Source organism: Macrobrachium rosenbergii, chromosome 51 (genome assembly GCF_040412425.1).
Source record: "Macrobrachium rosenbergii isolate ZJJX-2024 chromosome 51, ASM4041242v1, whole genome shotgun sequence".
Taxonomy (NCBI): domain Eukaryota; kingdom Metazoa; phylum Arthropoda; class Malacostraca; order Decapoda; family Palaemonidae; genus Macrobrachium; species Macrobrachium rosenbergii.
The window spans coordinates 53,017,092-53,036,234 of record NC_089791.1 but is presented as its reverse complement, the minus strand read 5'-3'; the positions used below and the strand labels follow the sequence as shown (position 1 = coordinate 53,036,234).

The 19,143-nt window shown below is 41.9% G+C and overlaps 2 protein-coding genes across 7 annotated transcripts in view; one reads left to right on the top strand and one right to left on the bottom strand.

Annotated features, from left to right (window-relative positions):
* Positions 1-7,105, bottom strand: part of LOC136833048 (protein suppressor of hairy wing-like) — a 117,734-nt gene extending 110,629 nt beyond the window's left edge. The window contains 4 exon segments of the mRNA XM_067094696.1: positions 2,738-2,847; positions 3,207-3,358; positions 3,664-3,763; positions 6,704-7,105. Of these exon segments, the coding sequence (XP_066950797.1) occupies positions 2,738-2,847; positions 3,207-3,358; positions 3,664-3,755 (354 nt within the window). The 5' untranslated portion in view covers positions 3,756-3,763; positions 6,704-7,105.
* Positions 7,106-17,789: 10,684 nt separating this feature from the next.
* LOC136833410 (Na(+)/citrate cotransporter-like) overlaps positions 17,790-19,143 on the top strand; it is a 92,011-nt gene continuing 90,657 nt past the window's right edge. For 2 of the 6 annotated variants that reach the window (XM_067095540.1, XM_067095526.1), the window contains exon 1: positions 17,832-17,966. The gene's annotated coding sequence lies outside the window, so the exon portion shown is untranslated. Of the gene's footprint in view, positions 17,967-19,143 lie in introns of all 6 variants that reach the window. The other 4 variants (XM_067095539.1, XM_067095535.1, XM_067095521.1 and 1 more) reach the window with 4 other exon arrangements.

The following is a 19,143-nucleotide window of genomic DNA, read 5'->3' as shown; positions in this document are numbered from 1 at the left end:
GAATTTAACATCTGGCGCCCATCCTCATGAGCACTACCGACGTCCTGGCGTTCACATTCTTGACGACGTTGTCCTCCAACCAAGCGTCTTGAGAACTGTCACCACACTCCACATCTGTCAAAACTTCCTGAGGCTGACGAAACTGATCGAGGCTTCTGAATAGCGAAACCATCTCCCTGTCCAACCCCCAAACCTTGAAGTCACTTGAGAACTGGTTGCCTGTGTGACATCGGGCAAAGTTTCTCGGGCCTGGCGATACAACCATAGGTGGGGAAAAATCCGCCCGTCTTTTCTGCAGGCTGCAAGACTTGCATCGACTGAAGACAGTTTCTGTTGCATATCTTGAATTAAGACTGATTTGGAGGGTCTCCTTCTGTTGAGGTTCGACTGGAGAGGCGCAAATGTCAGCGCCTGCTGCTGCAACTTCATTTTTCTCGATTGTGATGTTGGAAATGACGTTCAAGGGGGAGGAGCCATATTTGTTAAGGAGGTTAACTCATTTCATTTTTTCCTGCCCATAAAATGGTTGATGTGCAAGCAATAAACGTCTGCAAACATCACTGATTCCTATGTTACATAAGGCGTTAGGACTGCTCCAATGGCTATAACCTGGGTATACTTTTCTGAGAATACCCAACACTGTGTCCTTCAAATTAAAGGGAACTCTCTGAGGAGTCTAGACAGTGATGAGATGCCAGCCCGTCCACATCTTGTCTTCCACGAGGACTGAAAAAGTGTTGATCTCGCCTTTCCTATAGCGAGGTGCAGTCTGGATGATTAGTCAGCAGAACAGCATCATCCGACAGCTGCCGTGTTAAAACCTCAATCCCTTCGTTTGTCAACATTCCTTCTCACAGGGGTTGGGGAGCTTGGAAGAGGTCTTGGACTAGGCACGCATTAACTTCACCCTCCACTCTCTCACTTTTAGACCTTATCATTGTCAGATATTATTTCAGGTGACCATCTGTTTCATTGTCTTCTGTTTGAGCGCATTTTGCACTGTTATCTCATTTGCCTGGATGGTAACCATCATATCAGCTTGAGGGACTGGGCTTCTTTTCAGTAGTGTTTCTTAATGAGACTACCACTACGGGAATGATCAAAAGGGTTGCTTTGGCAAGGGGCAATGAATCAACCATTCCCTGGCTATCCTTTGAAGAAGCAAGATCATGAATGCACTTGGCTCTTCCTGAGCCGTCCCTTGAAGCTTTCTTATATAAAGCGACTATAATTTCAAATCCACCTCATCAAATTCATAAAGACCAAGCATTCATCGATCTATCCCTGTCCTCACAATTCTTACCCCTTTCGGTACTACACATATGAGTGGAATCAAAGAGGGTGTCAGGATCCACTTTAACACTAGCAATAGGAGTCAGACATGGTAGCAAATTCAAAGAGAAAATAATTCAAAGTCAAACCTAATTTTTCAGGAAAGTTCCAAGATCTTTTGCCAAAAACTTCACCAAAATGTTCTGGTGCTTTAATTCGAAAAACACGGGAAAGAGTGAAACAAGACCTTCTGTTACCGGCATGGCGGCATGGGAAGATCTGAGGAATAGCTGGGAATGGTTCCAATAAATTTTTGAACATTTTCCTGGACCACCCTGACATACTTGACTCAGCTTTATTCAATATGCTGATATTCTGTCAGGTCTAGACACCACTTGGCTCATATATATAACTACCAGATGATGAGTCAGAGGTAAATTTATGAATTGTCTTTACTCCTTTTTAATCACACTCAAACAAATAAGGAAAACTGCAAACAAAAATCCTGATAAAATAAATATGGTCTATAATTATAATAACACCATTAAAAGACTTCTTATCCTCAACAATAGTACACAGAATCATAACAATAAACATAATGGTGTTTATGAAATTCCCTGTGCAGAATGTGACTGTAAATATTTTGGGGAAGGGGAAAGTGGTAGAAGGTTGCTCACAAGAATCAGGTAACACAAAAGAGATTACAAGTTACATGCGAGGAAAACAATTTAGTTGGTCTGATCTTAAACCACCACACAAATTGGGCAGAATCTAAAGTAATTTTTAGAAGTAAATGTTGGCATAAGAAGACTACTTGATATTGCGGCGACAGATAGTGGTTTATCTATGGAAGGCAATAAATCTTTTACGCATGAAGACAAATTCACCAACAATCTTATTTCCAGGATATATATTAGAGGATTTAAGAATAAAATAAAGAACATTATGAAAGTGTTGTCTCGTTAGCCACATCTGATGCTGCGGTTACCTCTCTTTTTCGCGTTCAGGAAACTCGGTTACTTCCAGTAACCGATGCTGCCAGCACCTGTGCTGTTGAAGACCATCAAAATGACTGCATTGGGCAAGGACCAGTTAGACATTTCAGAAAATGACAGCATTGCCTGATCTATGTTTGAACAACCGGTTCCATAGTTTATAAACAATTTCGCTTGTTTTGAGTCCTTTTATGTTTACCTGGTTGAGGTGTTACATTAATGCATCAGATTGAAAAGGGGAACTGAACAGATTCCCGAAAGCTATCTGTACAGATTTATCCTTAAATATATGTACGTATACATAACTGTGGATTTGTTTCTCCATTTTAATACTCATGCTACTATGAGTATTTTTTAATGAATGATACTGTTTCTTCTTAAAGGCCCTGGTTTCTTCAAAGAAATAGCAATTTCACCATTAAAGAAGGTAAAATAATAAATTTATATTCACTGCAGCATAAACCACAAACCTTTATTGGGAACATCATGCCACAGTGTGGACAATAATGTTTCACTTCAGACTCTGGATGTTTGCGAAACTTGTGAGAGATGGCAAGAGAAACGGTGCTGAAACGTTCACCTATAATACAAAACAGAATACAGTATATTAACATTTACAATATTAAGAACAATATTACCAATTTAACATAATCATTGTAGATGAGCAACTTACAAAATATGTACTGTTCACCTAAAAAAGCTCCTGCTATCATCATCAGTGCTTCCTTTCAATATCAGAACCAAAGAGCAATCTTTTTTATATTCTTCACCTATGAAAAATATGTAAAAATAAAAAAAAACAAATTTTACTTAATGGGCCTTTTTACAGTATTACCAACTGGAATGTAAAAAATGTAAATAAAAAAAATTTATTTGAATGATACAACCTTTCTAAGCTACATATTAGTAAAGTTCCTAACACATTAGAAGGAAACCTACCGCATACATCACAAACTGCATTATCCACAGCCTTTGGAGAAACAGGCACATTACTCTTTTCACCCACGGCTTTACTGGGACTACCATTCTCAGTCTTCTTCTCCACCACCCGAGGTTTTCCTTTTATATCTATTTCGCGATTCGCATGACGCCTGAAAGGAAACTCTTCATGAATGAGATAGCAATTGTACCCTTACCCTTAAACAGTTCAGGCTAACCATATACAATGTGGAAATGCCAAAATTAACCAGTACCAGCATAAGACCACTGGCCATATGGCCATAAAAATACACAGAAAAAACATTTTACAAGAGGAACTCGACATGTCATGTTAAATAACAATTACTATTAAAGACTGCTAAAAAATTAACACATGTGAAACCCTAAGGTTATGTTAAATAACGTACAGTAATTACTAATAAAAACTGTGGTGAAAAATTAAGAGAGAGAGAATTACCTGAAATGTGCTTGCAATTCATCCTTTGAGGAGAATACCTGGCTACAGAACACACACTGACGAGTGTTTGAAGTTTCCCCAGCTTCAGACATTTTTAAATCTGGGGAAAAAACATTTTTATTAATGGGGTAAGGTGAGATTCATGCCATACCAAAAACTATATCCTGGTATAATAAACAAACTTGAGAACAATGTTCAATATCATAATGAACTTGGCTAATTCAACAGCCTTCCTTTCATTGCAAAGCAACCCCCTTACAACACTGCATAACCACATACATCATAATGTTTAGCTTGCTGCTATATACAGTACATATATTTAGACTGGTAAACATTATGTGAAAATACATCACAACTTAAAATACCACTAAAAAATGTCTACTCATCAGTTCTAGCTTGGTCAATCTCTCTAATAATATTTGTATACAGATATTTATGAATAATTTATTAGACTGTAACTTTCTGCAGCCATGATTTATCATGACCATTAATAATTTAGATATTACAGTAAAACAAGATATGAGACACAATTACTCACAAACCACTTCTTTTTCCTACCCTCCACTTAGATTACTCCCAACTGTTTATAGTACAGTATAACTATTTACTAATGCAACAGGTGGAATACAATGGAGTTACACTACCCAATGTAAAATAGAGTTGCTAACCAAAATGCTTACATCTTCACTTAACAATTATTACTTTTAACTCATCAAAAAGCATTTACTAACTAGAAACCTTTATCCCAATCTCATGTACAAGGCTTAGTCCCATATTAAAGAAAAATGCTACATGAATTTCTTCATCATCACTGCCTCAGCCGTATGGTGCAAAGGTCCACAGTGAGTCTTCCACTCATATCTCTATTATGCTTCCACTTCCACAAATCTCAACTCATTCCCAGTCTCAAAACTTATAGTTCTTACCACTGGGAAAATCTATAGTGCCTCTGACACAAATACCTAGGTCTATTTCTCAAGGTACCATCAATCCTGCATTGTATATTGTGTAACCATCATACTCTCTCTCTCTCGTTATTAGAAGTCATTAGAAGTTAACTATTGTGCTCTACTCTCCCGAGGATGACGTCCAAACCCTCCCTATCTCACCTTCATCATTATCCCATCAACACAATGTAATTTCCCTCATTATATAATTTCTCACATCATAGGGTAATTTAACTTTACAGGGTGGCTGAGTTGGGATTACAATACAAGGCTCTGGTTTATATACATAGGAGAAATACATAATACTTTTCAAATCTGTGATTAGTTACAATGGGTATAAGAGACTTACCCCTTGGGTGTGAGTATAGTCTCTCAACTGACAGGTAACTTGTATCCCCCCCTCAGAAATGCTACACTATCTACATATGAAATCTACAGGATTTTTCTAATGTGGACTTTTTTAAAGGGCTTGGATGAATTTTGATTTTCATTTCCATGGGAAATGGTTGGTATAATTATATATTACATCCCCCAAGTCTAGATCAGGTTAGGTAGAGGAGGGTTCCACCACCAGCCAGTTAAGGACTCAGTGCTTTAAATTAGAATAAGATGAATCCCCATACTGTGATTTTTAATCAACATCATTCTAGGCATGCACCCTTCCTCCACCATGTAAGAACCAGGTCCCATTAGCTAGGTTAGGATGCACAGTATCCCTGAAACTGTCTTTACCACATTTTCATGCTTCAAGAATTTTTAAGGAAGTGTTATCCTTAACATGTATAAACCATACATTTCATTCTGTTTTGGTCTTCCCCCAACCCAGAAACCTGTTTCCCACTAGGGTCTCCAGAATGATTGAATATTGGAGTTTTTATGCTGTGATCTTTTTTTGTCTCAACACGATTAGTACAACACTCATGCTCAAATCTATCGCAAATTTACTGTTACTGAGACATTTACCGTCTTTTGTTCATGTTTTCCCATTCATTCCAATGGGGCTGGTATTGAACAAAGCTCTCATGGAATGGAATATAAAATTTAGGCCAAAGGATGGGACCTATGATGAGGTCAATCAGTGCTGCAGGGAAATTGAGAGCAGAAAGGTTTGAAGGGTATAACAAGAGGAAAACTCGCAATTTCATTATGAAACAATATTTAATAGAGGGTGAAAAGTAAGATGAAATGAAGAAAACCTGAACTGAGGTACGGTAAATGGAATGAATGGGGTTGCAGTTGGGGACTGAAGGGAGCTGCAAAGAACCTTAAGTAATTCCTACAATGCACCAAGTGGTGAACTGATGGCACTACTTCTCTGTGGGGGCACTCCTGGAAGTGGTGCTAGTGTTATTAGGCCATATAACACTTTGGTAAAACCATATAATAGCTCCGCGGCGGTGACTGCCTTCTAACTTAACTTTTTCTACAGTTTTTTGGTTGCTAATTATGAATTTACCTTTAATTTATGGTGCTCAAGTGTAATTAACCCACAAGTCCATCCAACAAAGGGTTTCCATCCCGGGATCTTCACAAGACAGGGCATGGTATGTCTGTTTTGAACAGTTCATATCCCGTTTGGCAAGTGCAATAACTTGTTAACGTATGGGTACAAACCAACCCCAGGGCCAATACTAAACAGCAAGGGGACATTCCATTTAATAGGATAACAAACAGATGCACCACCAGTATCAGAACCCTAAAAGTGTAAAAAAACCAGTTGAAAAAGGTAAAAACAGGCACGGAGCTAATATATAGAATTACCAAAACTTTATGCGAAAGAAATGAATGTTCAAAAGGACACATTAAAACACAGGAATATGACATTTCCAAAATGAGGTAATGGTTTAAAGTAAAATTTTACCCCCAAAATACTGCATTTTCCCAGGGTAGAATGAATGACGGAATATATTCCACGTCTAGGATAATCCCTTTAAAGTTAAAGGTGACATTTAAAAGGTTTATAATACCATTTATAATAATATGCATCAGGTTACATTGTCTGCTATACAAAAGGTCATTAGCCCTCGAGACGTACCTGGTAATACCTATTACCTGGTAGACACGTCTAAGGCTGGATACGTCAAACAACTCACATTAACATTTCTTTTCGACGCTAACTTCTCATTTTGCGAATATACAGACAAGTCGTTCGACCTCTCGCTCCCTTACTATCTAGATCAGCACTTGCGTGATGACAAAGAGAGGTAACAACGACGAAATGACGACAAACTTCCTAAAGGGCATCGAGGACCTTCACGAATGTAAACAAAACATTGGCGAGTTCACCAAAAGGTTTTTAATGATCGTAGGCCTATTTCGTTGATATACCTATTTATCTCGAGTAATTTTCCATATTAATATCTAATTTCTGACACGTTTGAGCGATATCGACATCTACAGGGGAGGAAAGAAAAAGATTTAACGGTCTACGTAACAAGGGTAGTTGTTAAGGCAGGTCCCAGGGACTCGAACTGAGCGCCATCTGTTGGTCATCTGATGTAAACAATCACCTTCTTCTTCTTCTTCTTCTTCTTCTTCTTCTTCTTCTTCTTCTTCTTCTTCTTCTTCTTCTTCTTCTTCTTCACGATGTCATAGTTCCGGCATTTTGTAATTGTACGGGAGATGATTGATTAAAAATCAAACAAATTACAACTAAACTCGTCTTCATATTCCTCGCGATGTTATAATTCCGGTACTTTGTAACGAAATGATTCATTAAGAATAAAACGAATTACAAATGAAACGTAGCCTACTGTATGTCAATATAGATGAATATATTTTTACCATGGAGAATTAGAATTAATCTTTATTATCAAGAAATGAGAAAATGGGTGGTTTATATAGATATTCTTTTAACGTGAGAAGTTTCATACAGGCATGACAACAAACGTAATCATCACTCCGTATTTAGCAGATAAATTTAATTGTCCGTTCTAATTACACCGTTGTCATAGACAGAGTCAACGGACTATAACCCCAAGAGGGCTCCAAAGATAATCAGCCTGAAGAAAGCCACAAGTTATAGGGAAAGGTAATAGATAACTTAATATAATTGTTTAGCAAATAAAACCGATACACCTGAAATTCAGACGTTAGTAGCAGAGAACAGGGATGAATTTGCACCTCGCTGAAGTACTTGGAGATGCGAAGATGCCACAAATGCACTAAAACTATTCTACATTTAAGGCCGGGTATTCACGCTCAGATTTACCTGTCAGTTCAAACTATTCTACATTTAAGGCCGGGCATTCACGCTCAGGTTTGCCTGTCAGTCGGACCGTCAAATCGAGGACATCGTCCTTCACGCTCAGGTTTACTTGTCAATCGGACCGTCAAATCGAGGACATCGTCCTCACTCCTCAGGTTGAATCAGTTTTCGTCTTGCCTTCGTCATGGCAGCACTATATGGCAGCGATGGAAACTTCGCTGGTTGGTGCGGAGGTATAACCATATATTCATAAAGCCGTTCAAACTTTTCAGGAAAAAGGGTTGTAATTTGGCAGAGTTGGCATTTTTTTTCTGAGCGGCGTTGCCATTTCCTCGTGTATGTATAATTAAGGGAAGTGACCACGGGTCACAGTAATAACGAGGATTGTCTGTCACCTTCCTCCATTCGTCAGTACAAAAGCAAAACAAGAAGACCAGAACGTTATACTTGGACCATGATGTACATTTTTCAAATTGCTCAATACAAAATTTAATTAAAGGTGTGTGTGTGTATATATATATATATATATATATATATATATATATATATATATATATATATATATATATATATATATATATATATATATATATTATATTGTGTAAATAATAAGTACATACGTTAACATATATGCATGCATACACATGCATACATTACTTTAAAACGAAGTCACTTGTAAATAAAAGCAAATAACTGGACGTATAGTACTCTCGAATATTTCCATTCTCAGGATTAACCTTACCCTCGAGACTAATTCTGAAAATGTGCCTTTTTTGGATTAGGATTGTAAAGAAAAATCCATGGATAGGTAACCTCATTTCTGAAAATGACGACGTAAAAATTGTAAAGAAAATGATAGCCAAGGATGACAAATATAAACACTATATATATCATCAAATGCACACCACAAATACGAAAGGCTATCTATGATAGTTTGAAAGAGGTGCGAAATAATGAGCAGGAAGACAAGTACTGCTAGTTTATCGATGATGTTGTTGTTTTAGTTTTAGCTGGCCTTGTGCCAGCACGGGCTCTTGTTCCTTGAGCAGCCCGTAACTCTATAGATAATGATGAAGCGATCAGTTTATTGATGCTGTTGTTTCAGATTTAGCTGGCCTTGTGCCAGCACGGGCTCTTGCTCTGAGAGCAGCCCATAAAGTTTATTGATGTTGTTGTTGTTTAGATTTAGCTGGCCTTGTGCCACACGGGCTCTTGCTCCTAGAGCAGCCCGTAATTCTATGTTGATGATGAGTTTGTGAGATGGGTATGTTAGATGAAAACTTTATTATGATGCATGAAAGTGATTTTGGTGGGGTGATTTTGAAGTGAAAAGATTTAACAGGCAAGTTTGCAGCCTCTTTGAACCTAAGGTACCCATCAGATGAGGATAAAAAGTATGATAGCAGTGAGTGTTGGCTAGTGGGAGAGGCCAACAGATGGGCAAAAGAAAGAATTTGAGCAGTAGGCACAGGTAGCTAGTATGCTACGTCGTGATGACCAAAAGCCATATTCCTTGTCCGGTCCTAATTCTTGTGTGTGAATGTGTTTTGTGCATTTGTTGGGTGTTGATTGTGGTGGATGAAAGGTGATTTTGATAGGGGAGAGAGTGATTTCCAAAAGAGTCAGCAGTTAGAGATGAGATGGAATGGCTTTTGATTTGTTGTCTGGGTCGGGTCTGTTGTGTCTGATTGAAGAATTGGGAAGGAGAGCGGGTGGTTAAAGGTAAGGATTCTTTAGAGTTACCGTGGTGGTGGGTAGGAGCATGGGAAGCCTGCAGATTCATGTATGTTTGCCAGTATGTGCTTTGTTATTTGGGTAGCTGTTCTTTCATTTCCTTCATATCTTGTTCTTAACTGTTCTGTTTCTGTACAGTCAAGAAGGTAGTGTTCCAGGGGTTCTTCTGGGATTGTTTCACAGTACTTGCATGGTTGGGGGTTGTCTACTATTCTTTGCCATGTGCATTGGTATCCCAGCCTTAGCCGATGGATTATGACTGCTAGGGTCCGTGACATAGTTTATTGATGAAGCGATCCTCTTATAAAGCGGCGTGCAGACGTCTGTGTACTTCGCAGAAACCACAGGTACAAAGATTTACAGGTGACCTGAGGTCAAACTATTTCTCTACAAAAACAGGACAGGTTCGTACAGAAAACATAATGATTAATAATGTCTGATGTGTTACAAAAATACTCCGTTACATGTACATAATTCATGATCATTCTGAAAGACAATAAAATACATAATTTACAAATATGATAGTAGCATGGGTTTTCACCGACCCCAGGTCGACGTGAAGGCACCGCAGAAAACGGGATGTTCATTATAGAGAACGCGGGTTTGAGACGATCTATGGATATCCAGTCTTCCCACCCGTGGATGGCTACTCGGAATGCCTTCTTGTTCCTTTCCAGTACAAGGAAAGGTCCTCTGTAGGGTCCAGTTAAGGGTGGGCGCACGGCGTCATTCCTGATGAAGATGTGGGTGGTGGAGGGTAGTCCGGGGGGCATGAAGGGGGACGTCCTGTCGGTGAATGTCCTTTGGCAGGGGGCAAACTTTCCAATCCTGTCCCGGAGCCTCTGCATCCCTATGTCGCCCCTGTCCTTTGCGACGAGCTCCCCCGGGACTACTAGGGTCTCCCCATAGACTTTTTCCGCTGAGGAGGGGTCGCTGTTGGCTCTGAGCATGGTTCTTAACCCGAGGAGGAGCTAGGGCAGCTGGTATTTCCAATTCCCGGAGGAGCAACGAGCCATGAGGGACGCCTTCAGAGACCTGTGGAACCTTTCCACCATTCCGTTGGCTGCGGGGTTGTAGGCGGTGGTGCCGTGGTGAGTGGTCCCCATTAGGCGTGCCAGGAGGCGGTCCACAGCTTTCGGACAGGAAGCGGGTCCTCTGTCTGTTGTTATGTGGTCCAGGACACCGAACCGGCTGATCCAGCTGAAGAGTAGGGCTTCTGCGCACACATTGGAGGTGGCTTCTTCCATGGGTGTAGCTTCGAGCCACCCGGTGGAGCGGTTGACAACTGTTAGAAGGTATGTGGCTCCTCCGGATAGGGGAAGAGGACCCACTACGTCGACGTGGATGTGTCTGAAGCGTCTCTCTGGCTGGGGAAACTCGCCCACACCTGATTTGGTGTGCCGCCCTACTTTGCTGGCTTGACACTGCATACACTGCCTTGCCCAGACAGTTGCGTCCTTCTGTATGCCGTGCCAGACAAACTTCTCTGTCAGCAGCCTGGCTAACGTCACTCAGTAATGTTGACCCTCCTGAACCAAAGAACACGTCCTCCCACTTCAGAGACGTGATGGCTGTACGGTAGGCGGGGTCTCGTGGTCAGCAGCCTGCTCGCGGGTGAGGTCCTCGTAGTCAATCCCGAGCTGTACTGAGTCGATCTCGTTCCTCGAAAGGGGGTCAGCTACAGGGTTCTTCCTGCTGGGGAGATATTTGATGGTGCAGGTGAATTCCGCAATGGCAGTGAGGCCACTGCTACCTAGAGGACCATGTGTCCCCCAATCTCATGAAGGCATGGACCAGCAGCTGGTGGTCAGTCCAGATTGTGAAGGGCATTCCCTCCAGGAGGAACTTGAAGTGCCGTACTGCCTGGTATGCTGTGAAGAGTTCTCGGTCAAAAGTGCTGTAGCAGGACTTGGTGGGGCTAAGCCTCCTGCTAAAGAAGGCAATGGGCTGAGGGGTCCCCATGATGACTTGTTCCAGGACAGCTCTGCTCTGGGCAGTCGCTGGCATCCATCGTCAGCTGGAGGGCGTTGGGGTTTTAATTGGGCCAGGATGTTGCTTTGGCAAGGGCGGCCTTTGTCAGGAGGAAGGCCTTCTGCTGGTCAGGGCCCCACACTAAGGATTTTGGACGTCCCTTGAGGACCTCCGTCAGCGGGGCCATGGTGTGAGCGATCCCCGGGATGAATCTTCCGTAGTAGTTGACCATCCCAAGGAATTCTTGTACAGCCCTGATGGAGGTAGGGGTAGGGAACTTCTTGACGGCTTCGACCTTCAACAACATCGGGCGGACACCCCCAGGGGATATCTCGTGGCCCAGGAATTCCACCTTTTCGACGCCGAAGGTACATTTGTCGAACCTGACGACAACGTCATTCTCCTGCAGGCGCTGCAGGACCATCCGGATGTGCCGCAGGTGTTCCTCCCAAGATCTGGAAAAAAAATTAGGATATCATCGACATAGTAGACACAGAAGTCCAGGTCCCCCAGGATGCTGTCCATCAACCTCTGGAAGGTCATGCCCGCGTTCCTCAGGCCGAAGGTGGAGAAGGCGAAGACGTAGGACCCGAAGGGCGTGACGATGGCAGTTTTGGGGATGTTCTCTGGCGCCACTGGTACCTGAAAATATGATTTTAAGAGATCCATTTTTGAGAATATTTTGGCCCCGTGGAAAAAGGCCGTCAGGTCCTGCATGTTTGGCAGAGGGTAGTGGTGGGGCTCCTTTGCAAGGTTCAGCCTCCTGGTGCCATCCGCTTTCTGCACCATGTGAAGAGGGGATGCCCATGGGCTGGGAGCCTTCCTGCATATGCCCATTTTCTCCATCTCAGCAAAAGCCTTTTTGGCCTCCTGAAGGTGCTGCAGGGGAAGCCGTCTGAACTTTGTGCGTGTCGAGGGGCCCTTCGTTTTGGTGTAGTGGTATATCCCATGTTTTGCAGGAGTCCTGGGCATCTGGCAGAGCTCAGGTTTGAAGACGTCTGGGAACTTCTTCGGGAGGGAGCCGTATTGGCGGGGCGCGACGGAACAGATGGCAGGCTCCTTAGGGCCTGGCGACAGGTGAGGACTGGCAGGAGTCAGTGTCCAGCGTTCTGCGGCCGACATCAACTGCCAGTCCGAGTTGGCAGCAGAAAAAGTGCCCTAGGGTAGGGAGTACTGATGTCGGCGATGATGAATTCCCAGCTGCACCTCCGGCCAAGGATGAGCTTGGTGCCGTAGGAGAGGATGGGGGACCCGTTTGCTGCCTTCAGGGAGGCAGTTGGGTCTGGCGGGCCTCTACGGTCCTCTCCTGAAGGTGGGAACGCTGAACGCATGGCTCCTGTGTCGACCAACATCATCCTGCCGGAGATGGGGTCACGGACGTAGAACCCTACTGGTAAGGGGCACCTGTGTGTTTCTGCTACTGTTGCTGCTGCTGCCATGGCAGCCTGCATGGTTGGCTGCCGCCTCTCCCGTTTTTTGGAGGGAAGAAAGGGCAAGGGTCTTCTCATCTCTGGGCAGTTCTCCTGAACCTCCAGTGGTAATAGCAAAGCCCTGGCCCCTCCCTCTTCTGCTGGTGGGATGGCCTTTTCTGGTCGACGGCGTTGATGGCCTCCATGGTGGGGTCCTCCGGCGGGAGGCATTTGGCGGAGTGTGCGGGCGTGGTCACCTGCTTGGCTGCCTTCGTGGAATACGTCAGCTGCTGCACTACCCTGATCAGGTCCTCAACCAGCAGGGTATATGCGTCCGTGATTTGCCCACGGACCTCCGGCAGTAGCTGCTGTAGGAAGATCTCCGTCAACAGGCTGATTTCTTTGCGCCTGCTGTTGCTGTCAGTCTCGGGGAGGAGGAGGAGGTCCTGGAGGGCATGCCACGTTTCCAAGAGGTTTCCCTCCTGCTGGGGGTTGAGGGCGAGGTCAAGGGCGCGGGCAGCTCTCTCGGAGACCGGCAGGGAGCAGGTCTCAACAAGGTTGGCTTTTAGTTCTTGGAAGGTGGCGGGGACTGACGTCGTCAATAACCACGGGGCGACCTTCTTGTATATCTCCTCTGGGAGGGCGTTGATAGCGATGTTGGCCTTCAGGACCTCGTCTGTTAGGCCTGGTACCCTGAACTGCCCCTCGACCTTGTAGAACCAGGACGCTGCATTTTCCTTGGTAAATGGCGGCAGCCTTATGTTAAGGGCCACCTTTGGTTGGTCTGTCAGGGGGGTCATTGTGTGGGATGCAGGTACCGGCGTGGAGGTGCGCGTGGGAGGGGGTTGCGAGAGGGAGGTGTCTGCGTCCGAGAGGTTCACGGTAATTTGTACGTGGTTTGGAATGTCCGTGTCCATGCTCGTTTCGTACTCTCACTAGGAGTGGAAATACTCGCGTCAAAACACGCTGGGGGAGTGTGTTGTGTGGGTCCGCTAAGGACGCTGGCGACCTGCCAAAGAGGGTCAGTAAACGCCCGAACGCTTTGTTAGAGCACTGTGGTTAGTCCGTAGGGGGTGTGGGTGAGGTTCATCGGGCCAAGACTTAGTCGCCGTTTGGGTCCGTTAATGGCTTCCGGAACCACTCAGGGAGTCAACACTGTGAAAGAGGTGCGAAATAATGAGCAGGAAGACAAGTACTGCTAGTTTATTGATGAAGTGATCCGCTTATAAAGCGGCATGCGGACGTCTGCGTACTTCGCAGAGACCGCATTTACAAAGATTTACAGGTGACCTGAGGTCAAACTATTTCTCTACAAAAACAGGACAGGTTCGTACAGAAAACATAATGATTAATAATGTCTGACGTGTTACAAAAATACTCCGTTACATGTACATAATGCATGATAATTTGGAAAGGCAATAAAATACATAATTTACAAATATGGTAGTAGCATGGGTTTTCGCCGACCCCAGGTCGATGTGAAGGCACCATAGAAAACAGGATGTTCATTATAGAGAACACGTTGAGCGGGGACTTTACAATAGAGTTGACAAACTGTGTACACTGTATAGCCGTTGCAAAGTATACGATTGTTACATGCCCTATCAATGCTATAAATGTCAGGAATTTGGTCATAGCGCAATAGGTTGTAGAAATGACCAAGCTTGCCTAGATAATGGTGAAAACCACAAATCAAATAGATATTAGCAGCATCTTCAAGTGTAAAAATTGTGTAAAGAAAGGCCATAGTGATACCAAACATAAAACATACGATGGCAATAAGTGCACAGTATATAAAGGATATGTGTCAAAGGTGAATAATACGGACCACGGCTTTGACTAATAATCTCCTGTGCAGTATAATAAATGTACAGTCCATAGGAAATAACACTAACGCTATTAGAAACTATAAATTATCACAGTCTAGATATATGCGTGCTAACGGAGACTTGGCTAAGCAATAATGTAAGTGAAGAGCATACGGGAAGAATGCAAATTTAAAAAGGAACTAAAGATTCCTATTCTGCAGGAGAAAACGAGAAAACACTGAAAGACAATTGTAAAATATTAGAAGCACCGTATTTTGAAAACGTACATGGGCCTACCAGAGAGGGAATTATCCCTGTGGAGGGCTGTACTTAAAACCAAACAAAGTGAACAAAGTGAAATACCTCCTCTGGTTTTAATGGGGAAAGTGTCAATGCCGCTAATTGTAGGAAAGTCTCAACCTTTCGTAGCCATACAGTATTAATGAATGAGTTTAAATTAGAACCTGAGGGTTGGTTCAGGTACTTATGAAATGGACAGTGAAGCCTACTTTCATTATAGCAACGCTTTCATAAAAAGGCAGGACACTTGCCTGAGTCTACACCAAATTGAGAGTATCACATGGAAATATAATTTTAAATTTTTATTATATGACTTGATCTAATAACGGCCTATAAATAGCGCTACAGGGTCTAACAATGAAATTAATCAGGCCTATACGTAATTTATTCATGTTCGGATCAGAGCTCCTGAGATCCTTACCAGATGAAATCCAGCAGAGAACTGTCAGTCACAAAATCGTTGCTTACCCTCAAGTCCACACATGCAATTACCTGTCAGTTGATCGGAAGAACTATAGGTAATTCCATCCCTTCATCCGTTCTGGTGAGTGGACTGACTCCGCACATAAACTGTCGTCCGCACGTAAGTTTTAACGCCAGATTCGTTGAACTGACAGGTAAACCTGATCATGAATACCTGGTCTTAGCAGCAGCCTACCTTGCGTTGCGATCAAAAACAGGTAAGTCAGTTACATCAGTGACACAGTTTTTCACGATAACTTTCATAATAAAAGATAACTAGGGAATCAAGCAAACACTTTGGCATCCAGACAAAAGCAACAAACTGGCGGAAACTTTCCCAGCTTGTATGCATAAGGTATATTAAATTTGATTCGAGGAAGGTGGACTTGGTTAAATGAGGAAAAGGGAACTGGATAGATCGGATAACGAGGTTGTTCTTGATAACAGCAAGTTCATGGACTGAACAGTCATTTTAGGAAATGGTTGCAGATAAAATCAAGTAGTAGTTGGGCGATTCTGACTTGCTTATCTCACAAAAAGCATTGATAATATCATGATAATATCATGCAATGACATTATTGAATAAAAAAACGTTAACTGTGTTCTCGCACATAAACACCACGCTCACAATATCAGCAGTGAGTCAACTCACTTCTATGCAGACTTCATACACTCAAACAACACAATTCACTATCGAAAATACGGCCTGTTAACACTCATCAAACCACCTCTTCCCACAGTAAATCTGTGGAAATTAGTATTCTGATTATGTGGTTCAATGACTGTTTCTCACCTTCTGTTGACAAGTTACGAATTCTCTTCCGTATTCTGCTCTACTGGCTCCCGTAACCTAGGTAGGTCTAGCGATTCTTTGGTGATTTAGCCACCATATTATCCCCCTTTTCTTCCGTTCTCTTACTGTCGTTTTATTTCACTTGCTTTTATTTTACGTTTTCGCAGATTCGACGACTTTCCTTTTAAAAGTCAATTTTCACTCACATTCCCTATTGGTGGAAATACTAACTTGATTGCAAGCAGGTACAGAGAAATTCCAGTGTGCGTTTTACACAAATACCTAGGCCTATTTCACAAGGTCAGGCGTTGTATTTAATGAAACCACCATACTCTCTCTCTCTCTCTCTCTCTCTCTCTCTCTCTCTCTCTCTCTCTCTCTCTCTCTCTCTCTCTCTCTCTCTCGTTAGTAGCGGAATGAAATATATATTTCCCTTAGGCATGAAATCGTCCCTGTATAATCTGTATCAAAGAACCTCAGGTTGAGAAGCTTTGGTCTAAAGTCTAAACTATAGGAAAATGGACTTTCAGAGTTGCGTCACGTCTAGCATGATGAACTGGGTGAATTAACTTCCTGACACATCGCCCAGTGCCCAGAGCAATAATGGTGTTAAACCAAATAACAGAGGGGAAGGTCGGAGGATTTATTGGAGAGAAGGAATAACAAGTTTTTGCAAGTTAGAACAAATAAGGAACAAGCTGCAGAATAAGGCTGCATTTTTTTTAAACAAAATGTACAACAAAGCACTATTCACGCTTATCCCAAAATGCGGATTGAAGTAACTGTCAGTCTTGATTGATTTGGAGTGGATAATTAATTACGATTAGGGTGTGAGGCTGAGTTATATCTAAATAATAGTGGTTTTTTTTAAATGTTCATCCACCTAAAGATTCACTGTTACGTATTATACTATTCGAAGATTCCTCCCTTGTTAGTCACCAACGGCATAGGCCTATAGGGAACCTTTCAATGATAATTCAACAAAATACTTTCAATTTCTGCAATACTTGAGACTGACATCAACTATCTGGTCACAATTAAGAGTACAAAAAACTTAACTTTTCTAAAAAGATAATCACCAGCTAAAGTACTAGTAGCCTACCACTACTCAATTAGACCGATGATGTGATTAGCTTTCTAACGGTATATGATTATCTATCCATTAACCAATAAGGCCCATTTAAGCTACAACAACGAATCTATCTCGGTAAAATGTCTTGAACTTTGTGGCAGCAGTACTGGTAAGGTTCAGAATAAAGTGTGTCAAGACACCAGCGTAAGTTTTAAAAGCAGTACGAACTAGCGGGCAACACGTCATGACCTAATGGCCGGTCGGTTTAGCTTCGTAATCAATGGATCTATTTACATAATGAAAAAAAACAAGAGTTTAGAAGCGAGTCCGTTTTAAAATCGATAAGATAAAGTTGGGTGGGATTAAACGATCCTCACGCCTCCAGCCTTATCGTATCGAAATTTTACCTCGGGAGTAAAACAGTAATAGTCTTTTCAGTCTGCGACTGTACAAGCCTGAGGGCAGCAATTTGCTTTTAAAGAGTCGCAGATCACAAAAGGCGCAAGTCCATTTCGGTGCTGAGAAGGTCATTTCGTACAGGACCGCTCTCCGATTTTTGGTGTTTGGTTGTCTGTTTAAACCGGTCTTCCTATTTGAAGGTAAGGAGCTATTTAAAGTAACTTCCAAAAAGCGGGGAATTTGCTCCAGGTGGGGTAGGCCTAGAGAAGGACTCTTAGACTATAAGCAGAGAGTTTCTCTGGTTCTTTCATTTATAGGGAATGGGACTGTCAGTGTTTTATAGGTAAAACATGGGAATTATACAAGTTGTCATTTTATAACTCGATCTCTTGCATTCCAACTTTATTATTTCATGAATAAATTAATAAAATTAAATATTATATATTACTGGATATCAGACTCAAGTAGAGAACGGCTCCAGAAAGTTTGAAGAAAGCAGTCAAGAAATAGATTCATTAATTTTAATTTATGTATGTATGTATGTATGTATGTATGTATGTATGTATGTATGTATGTATGTACAGTATATATATATATATATATATATATATATATATATATATATATATATATATATATATATATATATATATATATATATAATCTATGTGCGTGTATTACTTCTTAGGTATAGATTGATTGATTGATTAATTGAGAGTTATCTGGCGTCACAACTACCAGGGTCACCGACGCCGTTCTTAGGTAACGTAGCATTTTTATAAGGAAGGAATTGTTCCATAACTGACCTTGATTTAAAAAGGTAGTTCCACTGTTACATAACAGTTCCTACTTATCACTTGAAGGGTAGCAGAAGAAGAGATGATGATAGTACTCAAGACCCCTCCACTTGAGATTAAAAGATGCCGTAATTGGGGTATTTTTTTACACATAACCATAGGTATGAGGATTTTTAGTTTTCCAATTTTTCCATTGAACAAATAATTTGAACAATTTTCATGTAGGCCTACTGATTCGTATGGCATTTAGGAATCTCAAAATGAATATCAAACTACATATCGTGTCGACCGACACAACTGTTCATTTTATGTTTTTTACTGGTTTTAAGTCTGTCGTGTAGACCTACCGTACACGGTAACTGATATTATGTTTTCAATGGGTTTTAAGTTTTCGTGTAGACCTGCATGATAATAGTATGTTGCCTACGGGTTTTTTAAGCCTGTCGTGTAGCCCTCATTTTTATGTTTGCGAGTTTTAAGCCTATCGATAACTCATTTTATGTTTGTAGGGTTGCCATAGCGTTTAGACCTGCATGATAATCTATCTGTGGTGTCTACGGGTTTTAAGCCTGTCGTGTAG